At 39.5% G+C, this 18,637-nt stretch overlaps 2 protein-coding genes across 5 annotated transcripts in view; one reads left to right on the top strand and one right to left on the bottom strand.

Annotated features, from left to right (window-relative positions):
- The window catches only part of LOC134197489 (uncharacterized), a 23,458-nt gene extending 4,821 nt beyond the window's left edge, over positions 1–18,637 (top strand). For 2 of the 4 annotated variants that reach the window (XM_062666837.1, XM_062666823.1), the window contains exons 4-12: positions 5,791–5,876; positions 6,677–6,800; positions 7,854–7,968; positions 8,126–8,172; positions 8,229–8,364; positions 8,965–9,051; positions 9,107–9,198; positions 10,859–10,945; positions 15,719–18,637. In XM_062666837.1, coding sequence (XP_062522821.1) covers positions 5,791–5,876; positions 6,677–6,800; positions 7,854–7,968; positions 8,126–8,172; positions 8,229–8,364; positions 8,965–9,051; positions 9,107–9,198; positions 10,859–10,945; positions 15,719–15,790 — 846 coding nt within the window. In that variant the 3' untranslated portion in view covers positions 15,791–18,637. The remainder of the gene's footprint in view (positions 1–5,790; positions 5,877–6,676; positions 6,801–7,853; positions 7,969–8,125; positions 8,173–8,228; positions 8,365–8,964; positions 9,052–9,106; positions 9,199–10,858; positions 10,946–15,718) is intronic. The other 2 variants (XR_009972660.1, XR_009972658.1) reach the window with 2 other exon arrangements.
- On the bottom strand, positions 11,050–12,685 carry LOC134197509 (chymotrypsin-C-like). The gene is made up of 3 exons (XM_062666849.1): positions 12,287–12,685; positions 12,154–12,214; positions 11,050–12,090 (listed from the first exon to the last, which is right to left on the bottom strand). Exons 1-3 carry the CDS (start codon positions 12,626–12,628, stop codon positions 11,318–11,320), a joined length of 1,176 nt encoding a protein of 391 aa, XP_062522833.1. The 5' UTR covers positions 12,629–12,685; the 3' UTR covers positions 11,050–11,317.

Raw genomic sequence — 18,637 nt, 5'->3', positions numbered from 1 at the left:
GCAGGGCATTCTGGAGAAAGTCTGCATGGAAAGGTGTTCTGTAAATCTAGTGCACCACCATCAACAGTATCGGGAACTACATGTATGTCGATGACCTTCTTTGACTTCTTTATTTTTCTATGGTACCGCACTCTAGGTTTTGTTGCAAGTTAGGGCAGACATTGTAGTTTGTGGTAATTTCTTGTGCTTTTGTCAAGAATGAAAATTTGATCAACAGAGTTAGTTCTACAACATCCTGATAATGTGTTCCTATAGCATATGGATGTCCAAGGTCGATCATGTTAATTGGATTCCGTTTTCTAGCTATGGGTGACAACTGGAACCAATAGGACAATGGTATTGGAGGTGATATGTTGAAACCTGGCAAGGTCATCATGTACTAATTACCTACTGTTTCGGGGAATGGAATCCTTGGAGAGTACAAGAACCACATGAGTATATCTTTAGGTAAGTGTCTCGCAACCTTGTTGGTAACCACAGCCACAGTAGTTGAATGAAGAGACAATTGAGTTTGCCAGACAATCTCCTTGTGTCACATAGTTTATTTCACAGGATACAGGAAGTGTCAGCTCTTATTGTCATTTAAGGTGATAGATGTGACTTTCTTACCCCAGTAACTGATGATGAGGCACACCAGTGGGAAGTGAGATTTTGTTCTTTGTCTGTGCATTAACTTATACCCCATTCACACCGTGCACAGAAGTGTCAAGTGGCACTGAGCCAACATATACCAGAATACTGTGCTTGCTCTTGTTCCACATTGCATATTACAGCCGCAAGCCAGTGAGCAGGTCACTCATAGCACACGTTATCTGTGCTGTTGGTGCTTTGTTCTGAACAGCAATTCAGCAGTCCATATCAGAATGCCACATTTTGACAAAGAGATCGAACAGATGATGTACCAGGTGCTCAAAGCTTCTGCTTTTGTTGCAGACTATACGTCGTCTTCTTCTGCAGAGGCTAGAACTGATCGCTCTAGTTTGCCTACTCCCTTCAATTTGTGCTTGAACGCTCTCTTCACTCTTTAATGCAACAGTAATGATTTTGTCTTCAGACCACGCCATGCTTCAAGAAACTGAGCATGTGCCAACTCCAGTATAGTTTGAGCCGTGCTGGCATGGCAAGTTGAGGTGCACCAGCCTGGCACACTTCATGTCTTTTTGACATGGCTCAGTAAGTGTCCATACTGCGTGTCAAAGTTGAAACAAGTTGACCTAACCATGCTGGCATAATAGACACCGCTAGTGTGAACAGGGTATTAGCCAAGTCTGAACAAAAACTCTGGTGTGAACTGATGTAACTGAACAACCTGCAAAGCTTTCTTTCTTTTCTGTCGTTGTCATATTCTTAGGTTGAACTAGTTGGCAAGACAAGTGTTTCTTCGTGAGTGAGAAGGAGCGGGAATTGTACATAACGAGATGACAAAGACAGTCTTCATAAGCATTATGGGCATTATTGGCCATAGCTAGCTGAATGACAGTGCACGGAAACAAGCAACCCTATAGATCAAGTTTGATTTGGTCTAACACAAACAAGGCAGAGTTTCGGTCAGCTTACCTGTTTTCATGGGATAAGACTATGAAGAAGCTGTCTGCCTGGTCACTTCTCATTAATGACTGATCTATTCAATAACTTTAGAATTATTGAATCACTGCCAGAATCAATGGGCTTTACAATAATGTTAACTTCCGTTTGTTACAATGATTACATAAATCTGCTCACACGATGACAGCAGCCGGTCTATTGAAGATTTTATTTTACACCCACGATAGCTATAACACTACGTGTGCAGCAGTATTGCCAGCAATGGAGCAGGATCATGGCTAGATGTCATTCTGTCTTCTTATTAGCATGCAACTGCCAAGTCAATCAAACAAGTTCTCCGTGCGTCTTATTTGAGATTGGGATTTCCTCTGTTGTTAATCGATTGGGTGAAGGTGTGCAACTGTAGTCAAGAGATAGAGCCACAAGGAAATTACTTCTTGGTGTGCAAGTATGGAGGTGGGACTGTCTGGGCTCATAACTCCATGCTCAATGGTTTGAGTGAGTGCAGGACTGATCTTTGTATCCCACTTGAGTAGGAACCTATAAGAATATATACCAACAGTGAGGATTACCCATATTTAAAACTTGATTCAGAAACAGGACAGAATTTAGAGGTTGACATATCCTTGGCACACACCCGGGACATTCAAAACAGGCATTAAGGAAAATGGATTTGCCACTAGAACTAGAGAAGAGAAAATGAATAAGTACACCAAGAAATTCTGTTAATTAAGTGGAACATCATTTAAAGGTGTCTTTGTTTTCTTTGAACATTTTGGAAGATGGGGCCTGCAGGCTGATGCTTTGTATGCTATCTTTCAAAACAATGCAGCTTTACGATTCTTTTAGCAGTGCTGGCCAATTCCAGGCTTTTTGGAGAATAAGGTTTTCAACAACTTCAAAGCTCAACAGCACATCAACGATGCAATGCTAATGTAATTCTCAACAAGCTATCAAGACTGTCAGAATCCAAGAATAACATTGACAAGCTGTTTGTGTTGACAAGCTGTTTGATTACAATGTCACATTGTAGCTTGTCAATGTCATTCTTTGTGCAAACACGAATGCTAAGTTGGACTGGCTTTAGTATTAAGCTGAAGTTGTGCACTAATATAAAATTAATGAAAAAGAACAATGTCTTTGTCTGTCTGTCTGTCAATACATATATTTTCAAACATGGAATTATGATACATCACTGCAAAGCGTGTAACTAAAGTCCAACACTAAACAACCTAAAACTTGCAAACTACAAACCAAAGGCTAGACTCTAGAGCTAGGTACAAGATAAGCAAGTCAGAAGAAATGATAACATCAGAATCCAAAGAAGACCAACAGATGGTGACGACAGAACCTGGAGAAAACACACTAGGCCACAAGGGCAAGGTAAGGCTGCGATAATTCCAGAGTCTAACATCACCAGATGGACGATAAAGCGAAGAGGAAGACAAGATGATGACGACAGAATCTGGAGAAGACGCACTAGGCACAGGGGCAAGGTAAGACTGTGATAATCCCAGACACCGAAGTCACAAGATGGACGATAAGACAAGGCGAAGATGAGATGATGACAACACAATTCAGAGAAGATGTACTAAGCCACAACGGCAAGGTAGAGCTGTGATAATCCCAGACGCTGAACCACAAGATTAAAGACAGAAGGCAACTCGATCACAACAACGGAACATAAGCCACAAAAACAACAAACGATGAAAAGCAACTCAACAAAAGCGGAAATAACTGCTGACACCAACATGAATTTTGAATAAGCTCTCATCTTCTGTTGATGACTTCTACTCTGCAGAAACTGTAGGTTGCAAGCGCCCATTCATCTGGGGTCTGTCTGTCTGTCTGTCTGTCTGTCTGTCCGTCTGTGTCTGTCAATGGTTCACTGTGTTCTTCAAAGGTACAGTATTTCGCTATTGATTAATTTTGACTGTACATAAAGGTGCAGCTAGTACAACTATGCTATTATTCCACTTGCGATAGTCTCATACAAAGCATATAGTGTCTGCCTGCCTGTCTGACTGCAGCAGATACATTCAGTGCTTCACACATTGAAATAATTGAATTTGATTCATGAAACACTTTCTTTTTATAGACATCATGTATTTTAGTATGTAGAGATGTTGTATCCTAATAAAGCGACCTGCCTGCCTGCCTAGTAAACAGGGTTGATTTTACATGAATTGGTGGCCCAACTACCCCCGAAGTCAAAATCGGAAGAAGTGAAGCCACAATTTCATTCTCTGGAGAAATGATTGATTATCCTAGAAAACTTCAACATTGCTTAACTTTAGATATATCACAGAAACAATCAAAAGATTTCATTAAAAACATAAAGTCTAATCGGGATGCTGCCAGGCTGAGGTCATTACAGGGGAAAGGTGCAGGAGCATGGCTTGATGTTATTCCCTCAACATACAAGAATGCACTTAAACCTAACGAATTTCATTTAGCATCTTGTATGAGATTGGGATTAGCTGGCCTTTAAGTCGATTGCTTGAGCATTGTGACTGTGGACAGAAGTTAGATCAATAAGGTTTTCATTTGATTACCTGTAAGTATGGAGGCGGTTCTGTCTGGTCTCATGATATTGTTGCTGACTTGTCTGCTTGCCTAATGGAGCTGAGTATTCCTCATCAAACAGAACCAAGAAACAGATACGTACAAACTGATGGAAGACCAGACATTACATTCTACGACATTGATTCTGTTGTCACCTATGAATGTGATGTTTCTTTGGCTCATCTTTGGAGGAAAGACATAGTGAACGGAGCTGCAAAGGCATACAGACACACAGCGACAAAACCGGGAATCAGAAAAATGTTACAAATATTCAAAGGAGATCTTGCCAGATGGATCTATCCCTGAAATTGTTCCGGTAGTTTTGAGCATTTTGGCACATGGGGATCACATGCAGAAAACTTACTGCATGAACTGGGAAGAAAGGCAGGGCTCGTTGAAGGAAGACAAATAGATGCAGAGTTTATGTCATATTGGTGACGACGTTTTTCTGTGACTCTCCAAAAATGCAACAGTAAAGTTGTCTTGAGAAAAGTATCTAAGTTGTCAACAAACAGACTAAAAAAATGGAGGATAATGTAGTTACTAGAGATAGATACATTCAGTGCTTCACACATTGAAATAGTTGAACTTGTTTATGAAGCACTTTCTTGTAATTATTGAAAAATATTGTATTGTAGTGTGTAGAGATGCTGTATCCTAATAGAATTACCTGCCTGCCAGCCTATCTGCCTGCATGCTTGCCTGTGTCTGAGTGCAACTTTGACAACTGGAGAGAGAGGAGAGAGAGAGAGAGAGACATTCAAAATTTTGTTTAGTGACTGTTTTCTTTAAATCTTGTATAAAGTCAGCGATTGTTATTGGTAGAGTAAAATTTCAAATATAACAGACTGTCTGTCTGTCTGTCTGTCCATCTGTCTGTCTGTCTGTCTGTCTGTCTGTCTGTCTGTCTGTCAATACATATATTTTCTTTTTAAAATCGAACATTTACATCATGAGCAACTAAAAGCGAAATGTCCACAGCAACACTAATGCAACAGGACCAGTATGGTCCAGAAGCATTTGAAATTACACTTAGTACACTACGTTTTGAGTATCTAATGTGGCTATGCTAATAAGTTTGTTGGAGATAACTTTCGCATTGCACTGTTGAAGTGTTATTGAAATGATTGATCGCCACTTAGTCTTGACTCAATCTCATTTGTCTTCATCATCTCTTGCACTCTGTCTGTCTGTCTGTCTGTCTGTCTGAGGTTGAAGAGACACTGCACTGTGTAGAGTGCGATTAGCATCTTGGTCATAATGTGGTAGATTTGAGGCTTATTGGTAGCTAAACTTGATTTTAAATGTAAGAGTATCACAAAATGCATGCTGGTAGTGCGTTTAATATCAACATCTGCTCTGGAATAGTATGATGCGAAGTTGTAAATACCTGATCAGACCAAAATCGACTTCTAAACACATTGCTGTAGTGATGGCCTATGTCTGTTTGTAGACTTTTACATTTATTTGTGCAGCTGTCTAGTTTTGTTTCTATTTAGCTGTTTTTGAGAGAGAGAGAGAGAGAGAGAGAGTGTGTGTGTGTGTGTGTGTGTGTGTGTGTGTGTGTGTGTGTGTGTGTGTGTGTGTGTGTGTGTACGCTTTCATACTGAGAGCTTCAGTTGTATTCAGTCTTGTTTGTTGTTTACTGTTCTAGTGTGGGCAACACTTCTTTTGTTTTAGCCAAAACGAAGGGGTGGCTGGCCTAAAGGGAAAAAGCGAAAGAAAACAGTTTTGTTGTTGAATCCTCCAAAAGCCCCAGTCACAGGGTAAGCAATTTTATCATGCACATTACTGTATATGCTTTGGTTGTCATTTGTTGCAGTCTTAGTGTCAACGTGTTTATTTTTAAAGAACCTTTTACTTTTCAGGACTAAAGCGGTCAAAAAATCTTGGATCTAGCACTGTTTTTGCACAGATAGTTGATGGTTACTATTCTTTGTGAACTAACTGATTTGGCACACCCACCTTTTGTGTTTGCTAAATTTCTATTGAAGTGCATTTGGAAACTTTGTTTATGGCTATACAGCAAAGCTTTCATAGCTGATCAAGCTTGTTTAGAAATGTTTATGTGCTAATTATAGTATGTAAGTAGCTCGCATTGATGAGTCTCAGAGTGAAGGCTCACTCAAATCAGAACAGCTTTGCAGTGTGTGATATGCAGATGGTCCTGTACTCTTGCTTCTGACAAAGTTCTGAAAGCACAGAAAGTGTAACGAATCACTGAAGAGTTATTAGTACACGTGTACTCTGTGAGTACATGTACTTAGATGCAGAGTTTTCTGGCAGTAAATTAGATGTTCAGTATACGGTATATAGAGTACTAAACATAAAGTACTGAAAACCATTGCTTTTGGCAGACGTCACCATGCTACTGGTGGGCAAGTAAACTTTGCGATGTTTACTTTGTATAAGATGCTTTTACTTTGCAAGGAAGTTTGTATGGTCACATGACACCCTATGCACAGTTTGACATGCAGACCCCTAGCAAGGTGTTTATCTGTCTAAACGTTTGACCATACTCTGTATTTTTGTTGTTCTTTGCTGACTCATTGGCTGCACCTTGTAGATACATTCACTTTTTGAATGCCAAACGAGCTGAAGTGAAGAAGTCTCACCCAGACATCACATATGCTGAAGTTACTCGTTTATTAGGTGCTGAATGGAGCAGCCTTTGTTCAGAATCAAAACAGGTAGATATGGCATTTGCGGTATCATGTTGTCAAAGTTACTTTCTTTATGTCATGTAATGCATTTAATTGCAGTTATATAAGAATTCAGCTGATCAGTATATGTTCTGTTGTCTCTTAGTTCAGTTTATCATAAACTGATGTTGTGGTTGAAAGAGCAACAGTTAAGGCTGATTCACACTGAGCATGTAACATAAGGTAACGTATTTTATCAACGTAAGGCGATCTAAATAATGTAACCTAACGTAACGTAACATATCATAAGCTCCTTGCACGTTCAGTGTCCCATACACATGACGTCACGCATGGAAGCTTTCGTCACAAAAAGGAAACTTTTAGTCGTTGTCTACTACGTGTGAATTTCAGTTTGAGAAACACTGACCTGTCCTTTCCAAGGCTGCAGCAATTATTTAACTTTTCAAGCATCCTCTTTTAACAAAATGTTCTTGAAATCTGCACTTTGACGTTGTACAAGCAAGGATACTCACGTACAAGGTCAATAAGCTGCTTGTCGGTATCCGTCGTACAGCAGTGAATTGCGCATGCTCAGGAGAGACACACACGCACTGCTCCATGATTGGATAGTTGCTTACGTCAACTGGGAAAAGTTGAATCCATCTCAACATCTTAAGGTACGTTACAAAAATCAATGGGGTATGTTATGACAACAAAATTTGTCAGTGTGAATGATCTTGCATAGCCTAACGTCGCCCTACATTGCGTTACATTATGGTATGTGTTCAGTGTGAATCAGCCTTCAGTGTCAGTTTTTCTTCAGTCATGCCGACAGTTTGTTTGACCTGGTTAACACGTTAAAAGTGTATTTAATTTAGCTTGGCTATGATTTGGAATTACTGAGTGATAATTTTTTGATTAATCAGGACTGCAGTTCTCAATTCTTTGGTACAGTGCATCTGAGATTTTTTATCATCTGTTTACTAACTGCTTTATCATTTTATTTATGCCTTGTTTGTACTGGTGTTGTGATAATGTCCGCACTTTGTATGAACTCGTGTATTATTTTAGTTGATGTTGTCCTTTTCTAATTTTATGTAGAAATATCTGGTTGAAGCTGAGCTTGACAAAAAGCGATATGTTCAAGAGCTAGAATCATATAAGCAGAGCAAAGAGTACCAAGACTTTGTAAAGCGGCGGAAATCTTTGTCAGATGGTAATAGTATAGAGATATTGTTTCACTTGTAGCAGTTTTCTGTAGTATTTATCGTACTCTTTGTTGCTTTTCTCTATTCAAAGTTTGATTAGTCTAAGAAGAAACTGCTTTGTCTATGTTGTAGTGGTTGCTGCCAGGTCTTAAGTTTCTCTTCTAGGTTTAAATCATGAAAATGAGGGAGATCCACTCTCAGATGCTATGACAGTAAGGACTGTTCAATATACTAAACACCTTTTCTATTTGTACATTGTCTCATCTAGGAGCCTGAATCTAGTGAGCTCTTTTGTAAAGCGTGTAATCAATACTTCAGCTCACTCCATAACAAGAAAGAACACTTACTTGGAAAGCAACATCTGCAGGTTGTGACAGGAGAGTTTAGAAAACAAACACAGTCAAGTAAGTGCTTATATGTACTTAAAGTGTAAGTGTAGGTGTAAAGAGCAAGATTGACATTTGTGCTAGCTACTTACTTGTAGAAACATATGTAAATCAACCTTCTGATATGTAATCGCCTTCACAGTGGACGAAGTGGAATCTGTTGTCATGCTAACACTGGTTTTTTAGTTGCTCACAGTTGTTACTACTATTCATACTGTACTTGGGGGGGGGGGGTGAGTGGGAGAAAGAAGGGAAAATGGGTTTGTGACAGATCTCTTCAGTTGGTTGGACTGACTGGTATTGAGATTGAATTCATAAGAAAGTGATATAGAATGGTGGTACATGGTACTGTAAGTTATTTGATTTCTATCAATACCAGCCAGGTGCGAAAAGTTTTTGTTGCAAACTTTGCAATTCACTTTTCCAGTATAATACTACTGTACTAATGTGAAGCAAATTAAGGCCACTGAAAGTTGTTTGATTGGAAGTACACTGTACTGGTAAAGAGAGTTGCTGCTTGAGTCAACTGTAACTGTATGTGGTGGGAAGAGCAGTGTTGCACTTGCGTAGTTACATAATTTATGCACTGCAACTTTCTTTGTGTTGTGGTTTATGTAGGTCATTTATCTAGAGTGTCTACCTACTGTCTTGACTTTGAAAATAGCATACCAAAGTTTGTTGAAGATTTCTTGCAATGTGAAAAGAGTAAGGCTGGTGAATTTCTGTAGTAGTTCATTATGTTCTATGTCTTTGCTTCTAGTGAGAGGATTGGAAATTTGTGTCTTGAGACAGTCATTGACATCATCACAAGAGAAAAACAATGCACTGAAACTTCAACTGCATACTCTTGAAGTATGTTATTTGTGCATATGTGTAGACTGTTGACACTTGATAATAACAGTAAGTGTCCTGCATTAGGGGTTTCTAGGTTGCGGTTGCTTAGTGCTTGTGGCCAGTGGCTACTAGCAGTTCTAGGTCATTTCTATATTCTTGGAGCTTTATCTTTATATGTCTAAATACTAAATGATGTTAAGTGTTCTCTGCTGGTGCATAAAGAGAAGTGACACTGGGCATTGTTACTGAAATAGTGTAGTCAGAATTATTGCCTGAATTTGGTGAATCATGCAGTTGTAGCTCAGTCAATACATTGTTGTATGTGACTGCTAGTTTGGTCAGACTACTTATTGCCCTATGTCTAGTACAAGCCCAAGTTCAGTATCAGCACGTGATGTGATCTCAATTAGACTTTGTTGTCTGTGGATGATGTGATAAGCTTGGTCTTACCTCTTGAGATTATTGAATTGGATGTGTGGAAAGCCGGTGGGTTTAGAATTGCTCAGTAAGAGAGGGTGAATCGTTTCACAAGCTAGCAAGTGAAACATGTACGGAGTTAAGTTTGCATGCATGACCAAAGCACTAACAATAGAGAGCATCATTCCATCTTATTGGTCAGCAACACTAGAGAGGGATCTGGGAGTCAAGTTTGTAGTGGTAGTGATTCCTAAGCTCTATCATTGTCACCTATGAAGGCAATCTTTCTTGTGTAACAGGTGTTGTCTACAGTATGTCAAATGCATTGATTAGTGTTAATTTTTTCAAGTGATGTTAACTGATGCTAGTGTCTAGATAGTACATGCATTCTAGTTATGCCAATTGATTGGTGTGAGGGAGGGAAATCTGACAAATGCTGACATTATCTATCCTTAATGCCACTCTTCCTGTCTCAGATTAAGTACTAGTAGACCCACTTGCATCTAAATTGTTATATGATTATCGGTGGCATGCAGAACAACAGAACCATCTGTAGAGTATGAGTATGCTATGACAATAAACTTGTTATGGCTCAATTCAATCTGAAAATAATAAGTTCCATGGGTTTGGTAGTACTAAGTAGTCTATATGGTATCAATAATTGGAGTATAGCTGGAATTTTTCAGCGAAGAGTATTCATTAAGTGAATGCACTATGTTGTAGCTCTAAGAGTACAAGACAACAGCTACATGAATTTCCTTTACTTGAATGTCGGAAACAAAGCATCCAAGACTCTTGTGAATTGTAGTTAGTGACTTTCAGTAGGTACCTCAGGCTTGTCTAATTATGTCGTAACAAGTTAGTATTGTTGATCAGATGGAACAGAATTGAAAGTTCTCACAAAATTTTGCCCTTAATGCATTGAAGAGTTGAATATTTTTTATAATGTTTGTTTGGCTGAAATATACTGAAGTGTTGGTCAGTTGTTTAGCAGGGCTGCTAATCAAAGCAAATGATGGATGCACGGTTACGAATTACATCAGCACTTGGCACTGGCAGTACAGTGGACAGATAATCGATTAATGAGTTATGTAATAAATAAACTCTGGAAGTGGTACAAATGTCTTCCTTTATTACTAATGCTGATCAAAGAAGTTAACTGTTTGTCATAATTAGTGCTAAAGGTGCCAATGCTGTAATACAGTACTATACTTTGATTTCTGTTTTCTGGTGGAATTAGTTCTCATTTGGTCTGTTCTAGGAATCAGTAAAAAGGTTGAATGAAAAGCTGTTGAGAACCAAAGCTCTAGGAACCAAACTCGTTTCAGAACTAAGCAGATTGAAGCAAGTAGGTAATCGTTCCAAGTATCATTGACTTAGAATGTCAGTGCTCGACACATGAAGTAGCTCATATTGAGATGTGAATTTGGCTGAGATGCAAGTCAAGATCAATTCTATTCTTTCTGTATCTTCGTATTAGTCTCACTTGGCTAATTGCCTACGTCACATACAACTGCAGTATCTTTAATTAATTAATACTATTGTACTAGTAGTAATGATACAGTGTACATGCTTGCTCCTCACTAAAGCACAACTTGTTATCCACCTAATCCAAAGTTTCATCTACACACTAGTCTAAACCAGTCTTACAGTGTCCATGCAGGTTAGCTAATAGTTCAGCCCCATATGAGAGCCAATATGTGAGTGGTCAGCCTCAGTATCAGTGTGTAGGTACAACAAGGTCATTTCCTGTAGCTTTTGTTATCCACTTTGTAATCTTTCGAAATGCAAGTCGACTGAAGATGGTGTAGTTTGGATTTGTGCATCCTTTTTCTGAACTTGCTATTCCATGTTGCTGCCATCTGCCATTGCTTTGGCGGCAGACTAGGGGTGCTGAGTCAAATTTGGAGAAGAAGCCTTCTTTATCTGGTTGCACCAGTCCAGCACAGAAACTGAATTTATCTATTTTGGGGTTGTGAGGAGAAGTGATGGTTACTTTGGACTGCTCCAATCCTTTGTTCGTTGCTGATGTCACAACACAAATAGCATCATATCGTAAGGTGATATCAGTCAAACATATTGGTTGGATGAACTGCGTGGGTTTTATTTCTTCTGGGTACAGCTTGAGGAGTGCGATGTCATAAAGAGAACTGGTGTTCCTGTATCGAGGATGGATTCGGATTGACTTGACTTTACTGATTTGTCTACCGTCCTCTTTCTTCACTATGTGATTTCTTACTCCAAGGCCCACTTTTAGTTGTTTAGGTTTTACGTTGTCAACGCAATGGGCTGATGTTAGTAACCAGTTACTATGAATCAGAGTTCCATCACACAGTTTCTTTCCAGGCTTTTTGAACCAGACCACAGCATGCCAAGGAAATGACCCTGATGTAGCCAAAGGAACTGACAGATCAGGCTGGGAATGTGGTTGGCCGCACACGTCAACCCTTCCATGAGTGGGTGTTGTATCTGGCGATTTGATATCTTGTTGTGCTAGAGAGACACGCGCCAAATGTTTATAGAACCATTCTATTACGTAATAAGACGAATACCTACTTTCTAAACATTGATCCATCTTCAAGTTCAAATGATCTCTGATCTCAGTTTCATAGTGAGACTGTAAACATGAAGACGCGGTTACAATTTCTCAATGATTGATGATTTCGAAATTGCGTGCTCAAACACTCACCCCCTGTAAGCCCTGGTAGTTGACGGCATAAACGTTGTTGCCTTCACCTGCTCTTAGAAACAGTATAACCTCCATTCCAGCCTGCACACAACAGGTGCATAGTCTGTATTGATCGAGACCGTCCACGAAAATTTGCCTTGGAGCCGCTCCCTTCATTGTGCACAGTGTCTTGACAGTGGTCCTAGCATTGAAAGAGTGGTTTTGGATTTTGCCCTTGATAATCAGAGACGCCGAACCGATGAGATCTTGCAGAGGCAACCGAAACAGCGGGTCGCCACAGTCGGAGCTGGCAAATGCTGCTGCGAGAGACGAGAAACCGATCAGAAGATACAAAAGAGACATCGCCACTGGTTCTAGTTCTGCTGGAGGCGCGAAAGTGAAGAGGTACGTTGAAGTGCTCCGTTTATATAGTGCCGGTTGCGTGGGTGGGAGGACCAGACATATTGCACGAGACGATCAAGGTCTAGGCGTGTGTTAGGGGTAGTTACGAGACGGAACAGTAGAAATGTAACCACAAAAACGAAAGCGGTAAAAGTTGGTAGAAATCAGCTGGGAAATTGCACCCTTGCGCGATATCGGTGCGTTTTGTTGCGGAATAGGCGTGAATTGGTTGCAGAAGACCTCAACATTGTAAGGTATTCTAGTAATCACTTTCTTCCACTCTATTTCCCATCTTTTATAGTAATCGATTTATGGTCAATCTCTGGTGAGGCGGCCGCGTTGTTCTTGGTAAAGTAACACAATATATTGCACTGCTCTGTGTGCTGACAATAGAGACCGTCTTCTTTGCAATTCCCGTTATTGTGGATTGGAATTGTGTAGATAACGTCGAATCCTTAGGCTAGCATAGTAGACAAGGGCTTCATCCAGTTTGGGAAGATGAATCTAATCAGTGTATGCTACTTCCATGCGCTCATATAGGCTCTAGAGAGTGTGTTGATTTACGTAGATAGGTAGGTCTCCTCCCTTGCCAGACACGCGTTGCCCAGTAGTTTTCTGGGTGTAGAAACTTGGTGAAAGGAAATGCCAACTTCCTCCTGTCTGTTAGAAAGTGCCTAGACTGTGTCAGGCCTAGCTCATTGTACTCTCTCTCTAGTGATCAGAGTATTCTAGCGTGGAGGATGGTGCTTAGTTATTTCTTAGTATAACATGCATGCAAAACATTGCGTAAAGAATTATTGAGTCCCTTTTAATTTTTGATAGATGGGTTATGGTTGTACAGTATTGTGTTGGGAATAGTGTTCAGATGGTTCAGTTAATTATTCATTGCATTAATTAAATTCCTACCAAACTGTCTAGGACACCCAATGGTGGTTGGTGTAGCTAGGTTTGTGTCTTTAGAACAGGATGTTGATTGTAGTTTCTATAGGTTTTACCATTACTGTAGGCCTCTTTCTTGGACAGAAATCATTGATTGATATGCCATCTGGCAACTAGGGTACTTATCCTGTGGTTCGATCTTCAAGTGGTCCTTTTCTATTGTTAATTAGTGTCTATATAAAATGGTTTTTGTTGGATCAAGATGGTCTAAGGTGATACAGATGTTACCATGTGGTAGGTTGACAGATGCTCATTTAGTAGGTAGATAGATGGTCTCTAGGTTGGTATTTGGCAAAGTTGACTGAAACTCTCACTACACATACCTGGCCCTTTCCGGTGGCCACATCAGTTTTGTGAGCGATGCGTATCACTCATTACCTGGTGTGCTACTTGTTTGGTGTACATGGTTTGTGGCAAATCTTGTAACTGGAAGTCTATTTGACGGAGGTTTTTGTGGCACATATATAGATATATAGTTATATATATATATATATATATATATATATATATATATATATATATAGTTATATATCTTTTGTATTGTTAGAGCAGCTTAGCTGCTCTACATCCAAATACGAGCTAGTGTACTGTCCACGTACAAGACAAAAAGAAGAAACTAAAAAGAGCACTATATAGCAGATAAGAGTTATAGAATAGTACAGCAGAGGCCTGAAGAGTGCTGAAATAGGGTTGAAGTGCAGCATGCTCCAGAATCCAGTCTGAGTTCATCTGCTAGAAACAACATGAGGATGAAGAAGTATATGCCAGTGAACAAACAGCAAGTGAATGAAGAAGAAGAAGAAGGCCTGAAGAGCGCATGAAGAAGGGTGATTATGCGACAAAATTTAGGATCTTGCCCAACTGCACCATTTGCCACAAAGACAGAAAGAAGTCTCCACATCAAAAGAAAAGAAGAAAGGTTGAACATGAACAATACAGAAGATGAAGATTTGAAGAGCACTGAAGAAGGGGTGAAAGTGCGGCAACATCCACTATTCCATATGACTGCAATGACCAGAGGTAAAAAGAAAAGAATCAAAGAAAGAGAAATCAGAAGAAGCAAACCAGATGAGCAGGAAACCTGAAGAGCACTGGGTACATTTTGATGATGTGGCAAGCTTCAGGAACTCGACCAACTGTCCCGCTCAATGACAAATGAGGCAGCAAGAAATATGTAGAGTTGTCACGAACAGCCAAAGCCGTCACGAACAGCCAAAGCCGTTGAAACAATACAAACGTAAACCGAAACATGCAGAGCACTGAAAGTACTGTAGGGTGATGATGGGCAAACTCCGTGTTCCCGTTGACCTGTATACTCCAACGGACAATAGGAATACGACGAATTGACAGTTGCCCACACAACAATAAAGCCAATGAAAAAAAGCATTTGTTCCTCAAATGAGCTTTCTTCACCAGAATAAGGACTATATATATTGTTTAGTATTTCTTGGTTGTAATATCTTGTGCCCTCAGTTAGCAATAGTAGTTTATCATGGTTGTGTTGTGTCATGGTGTTGTATTGGCTTTCTCGACCTTGCATGGTATTTTTTTGAATGCTGTCAAGGTGTGTAACTTGTGGGTAACTTCCTTGTGTGTGTGTGTGTGTGTGTGTGTGTGTGTGTGTGTGTGTGTGTGTGTGTGTGTGTGTGTGTGTGTGTGTGTGTGTGACAAAATATTTCTAGGCTAATATAAGTTGTTGCTCACAATGTTATCTTGGAAGGATTCAATTATAACTAGTTTTGTGGGGTTACTGTGCATGTTGAGGTTGCACTAGCTGCACTCTACTACATGTAGTAGCTAGCTTATTCTTTATGCAAAGTATATGTAGCAAAGGTTGTAGAAGAGGGTTATAGATGCTTGTTTTGGGCATACTACTGGAGTGGTCAATTCAACTTCCTTTCTGTGGTTCATAGTTTGTTTACCATGCATCATTCATTACATAGTTATCAGTTAGGTTGCAACCACAGTTGGTAGAGGTATCCTATTACACTTACCACTCCATCTTGATCCTTACCTCAAACAGATGCTGACCTTATTTGCTTTGGAAACTGTCCAGGCACATTGTATCTATGGTAACTAGAGCACATGAGGCATTGTTGTTATTTTCTGTAGGTGCTGATGGCTCACAAGAACTCAGAATCTAGAAATTTGGTTTTCAATAGAATGATTGCTATTTTGGCATAGTGCCTTATCAAACTGATTTGAATTAAGGTAAAGAACAGTTGTAACGCATTTCTTGGTTTCCAATAGAATGGCTACTATTTTGGCATAGTGCCTTATCAAAGTGACTTGAAATAATTAACAGTTGGAACTCATTTCTGTGTTTGTGTGGTTCTATTTGGCCACTGCAAGTATGATAGTAAGAACATATTAGATTTGTATACCTGATGTCATATGTATTATTGTAAGTGTGATTCACATGACATAATTTGCAAGATCTTTGAGGGTTTGCTTGTTAGTTTAATGAAATTAGTCATACCAGATGTTGTTGTATGTTAAAGGAAGCTTTAGCCTCCTTTGTAGGGTTGTTGTGTTGTTGTTTGAGTTGCTACAGTGCTTGCAGCAGTAGAGTTCAGCTAGTTTTCTTGACTGCGCTGTGCTGAGGACATGTGCATGGTAACTCAAATGAAATTATCTTTGTTGGTTTAGTTATACCATAACAAAAATTCGAAAATGTAACAGGTTTTTTTAAATTTTGGATAACCAAAACTAAACCAATACTAAAATTAATTTTACTAAAATTAATTTTACTAAAATTAATTTTACGAAAACTGAAACCGAAAGAGTCTACCAATATTAATCACATCTGCAAATAGACCTACTGCAGTTTGGAGGTTTGAGGCCCACTTTTCTAGGCATTTTTTGTTTGCGTTGGTAGACCTAGAAGTTCTGAAGTAAAGAAATACATATTTTGACTATCATGCCATAGAAGATGTCAGTCACTGCAATGTGATAATGAAGGGTGAATGAGAAAGGGAACTAAGGAGGTTATGTGTGGAAAGGTCGAAAAAAGGTTTTATCAAATCTTAAGATACCATTTAAAATACATCATGCCAACATCTACAAGCTGGTGGAAGTTAATGAAAGTCAAAGCAAGCACTGATGAAACAGCTGCAACCCTCAAAGCAGGCAACAAGATCTTAAAAAGACTCGGGGCAGACTCGATCTGTTAGCACCTTGTGCGGAAGGGATACTTATGAGAAGGAAGATCTGAAAAGATTCTTCATCATGGAGCAGCTATTTTTGTATTGACTCTAGCAGAAGCATATACAGAGAGAAGATCGATGGAGCGTCTGTCTACGCATGGGTAGGGTGATATTGTTGTGATGGTATATAAGAGACAGTAAGTTTGAGTTAGCATCAGCTGGAGAAGACAACGGCAGCGGGAGGAAGCATATTAGGATAGTGGCTCCGCCTCCTAATCAGAATGATATCACTCCACCCATGCTCAGACGGACGCTCCATCTTCTCACTTTATATGCTCCTGTTATAAGTAACATAGCAAATAGCATATTGGAACAATTTGACTTTTGCAAGCTTTGCATGAGCCTGAACCAAGTCGATCCGCATGGAAATTAATTAAGTTAAAGGATATGAACAAAAAGTTTGCTCTGAGACAAAAAAGGAATCTGACCCCACTCATGAACAAGGCCAGCAGAGTAAAATGCACTATGTGCAGTTATTTGGACAAAGAGAGGAATGACGTCTTCATTAGGAGTGGCAGCTGGCTTTGTTCCTGATTACAGGAGGCAAAACGTTCAAGCCCAAAAGACCAGGAGCAGGTTGATCCATTTGCAGTCAGACACATCCATGCACTCAAGATGACAAGATTAGACCTATGACTGATAAAATGCTTAGTGAGTATGGGCTCACAAAGGACAAGACTAGTGCAATTGTCACTGACAACGGAAGCAACACAATAGCACCGTTTTGCCAGCAGGTATAACAACTGATTATGGATGATTCTGTTTGTGAGGGAAGTAATTTCAGCCCAGTTGTGTGCAATTCATGTCTAGTGTTAATTAATGAAAGGAGACTATCAGGGGCTATTCTCGATTTCAGTGATGCTGATGGTAATGTATAGACTTTGAACCAGATCACAACATTGTAAATGTGTCATCTGATATTTCAGATTATGAGGAGAAAGACATTGATATGCAGCTAACTTTTTTCAGGGTACACGAGACTTATTAGATGTTGGCACATGAGACGTAATTAAGCTATAGGTCTTAGCTGTTTTTCGAATGGTTGTTCGAAAGATTGGCTAATCAGTGTCACACAAAAAGCATGTCAGCAGACTAAACCGTTTAGTGGCAAAGTTCAATAATTCTATTAAAGCTGCTGAAACTGAAATCTTTTTAATAAGAATGGGAAGAAGTTGTTGCTGACTGCTCGACTAGATGAAGACCCACATATCTCTTAGTCTATTTTACAATTTTGTGTGTTTCTCAGCAATACTGAACACTCACAGCCATGTAGCTGAATGAGGTACAGAAAGTTGCTACTGACTACATGTCCTAATACTCCTATTGTTTGCTTTACTTCAGGAAATGAAAGGCCTTTGTATTATCAAATTGTGACATGTTTGAAAGAGGCTGTGCTACAGTACGTGTTGTCATGTAAGACTGGATCGACTGTTCTAGTAGACAAACGAAACAGTGAATTGTTAAAACTATACGTACTGAGTAGGATCAAATCAAACACTACAATACATAGATGCAAGCAAGTGTAGGTAACGTTTCTTGCAATCAGTCTTGCTCTCGTCTGAATTTTCACAAGGAAATGCGGCCGGGACAGGGGCTGGAATATGGTAAGGAAAAAAAGTGGCAGTCGACTCACATAGAGTCCTACACCCGACTGGAGACAGATACGTTTTGAGGAGTCAGTACTCTGACTACGACTTTCTCGCAAGGGATCACTCGCATGAAACTGTTTTTACTTGCGATGACTAGCTCTCTTGCCTTTTTTGCTCGTTAATTAATTATGAGTTATATGTGGACAATAATATATATATAAGTAAGATATCTGGTG

Source organism: Corticium candelabrum, chromosome 1, assembly GCF_963422355.1.
Source record: "Corticium candelabrum chromosome 1, ooCorCand1.1, whole genome shotgun sequence".
Classification (NCBI taxonomy): Eukaryota; Metazoa; Porifera; class Homoscleromorpha; order Homosclerophorida; family Plakinidae; genus Corticium; species Corticium candelabrum.
The sequence above is the reverse complement of the archived record's forward strand: the minus strand, read 5'-3'. Positions and strand labels throughout refer to the sequence as shown.

Excerpts from the sequence above, each read along its gene's own strand:
- LOC134197509 (XM_062666849.1), bottom strand. The coding sequence starts at position 12,628 with ATGTCTCTTTTGTATCTTCTGATCGGTTTCTCGTCTCTCGCAGCAGCA. Across the intron at positions 12,215-12,286 it reads ACTACCAGGGCTTACAGGGG|TCTCACTATGAAACTGAGAT; the intron begins GTGAGTGTTTGA and ends TCATGTTTACAG. Across the intron at positions 12,091-12,153 it reads GATGGATCAATGTTTAGAAA|CACAACAAGATATCAAATCG; the intron begins GTAGGTATTCGT and ends GTGTCTCTCTAG.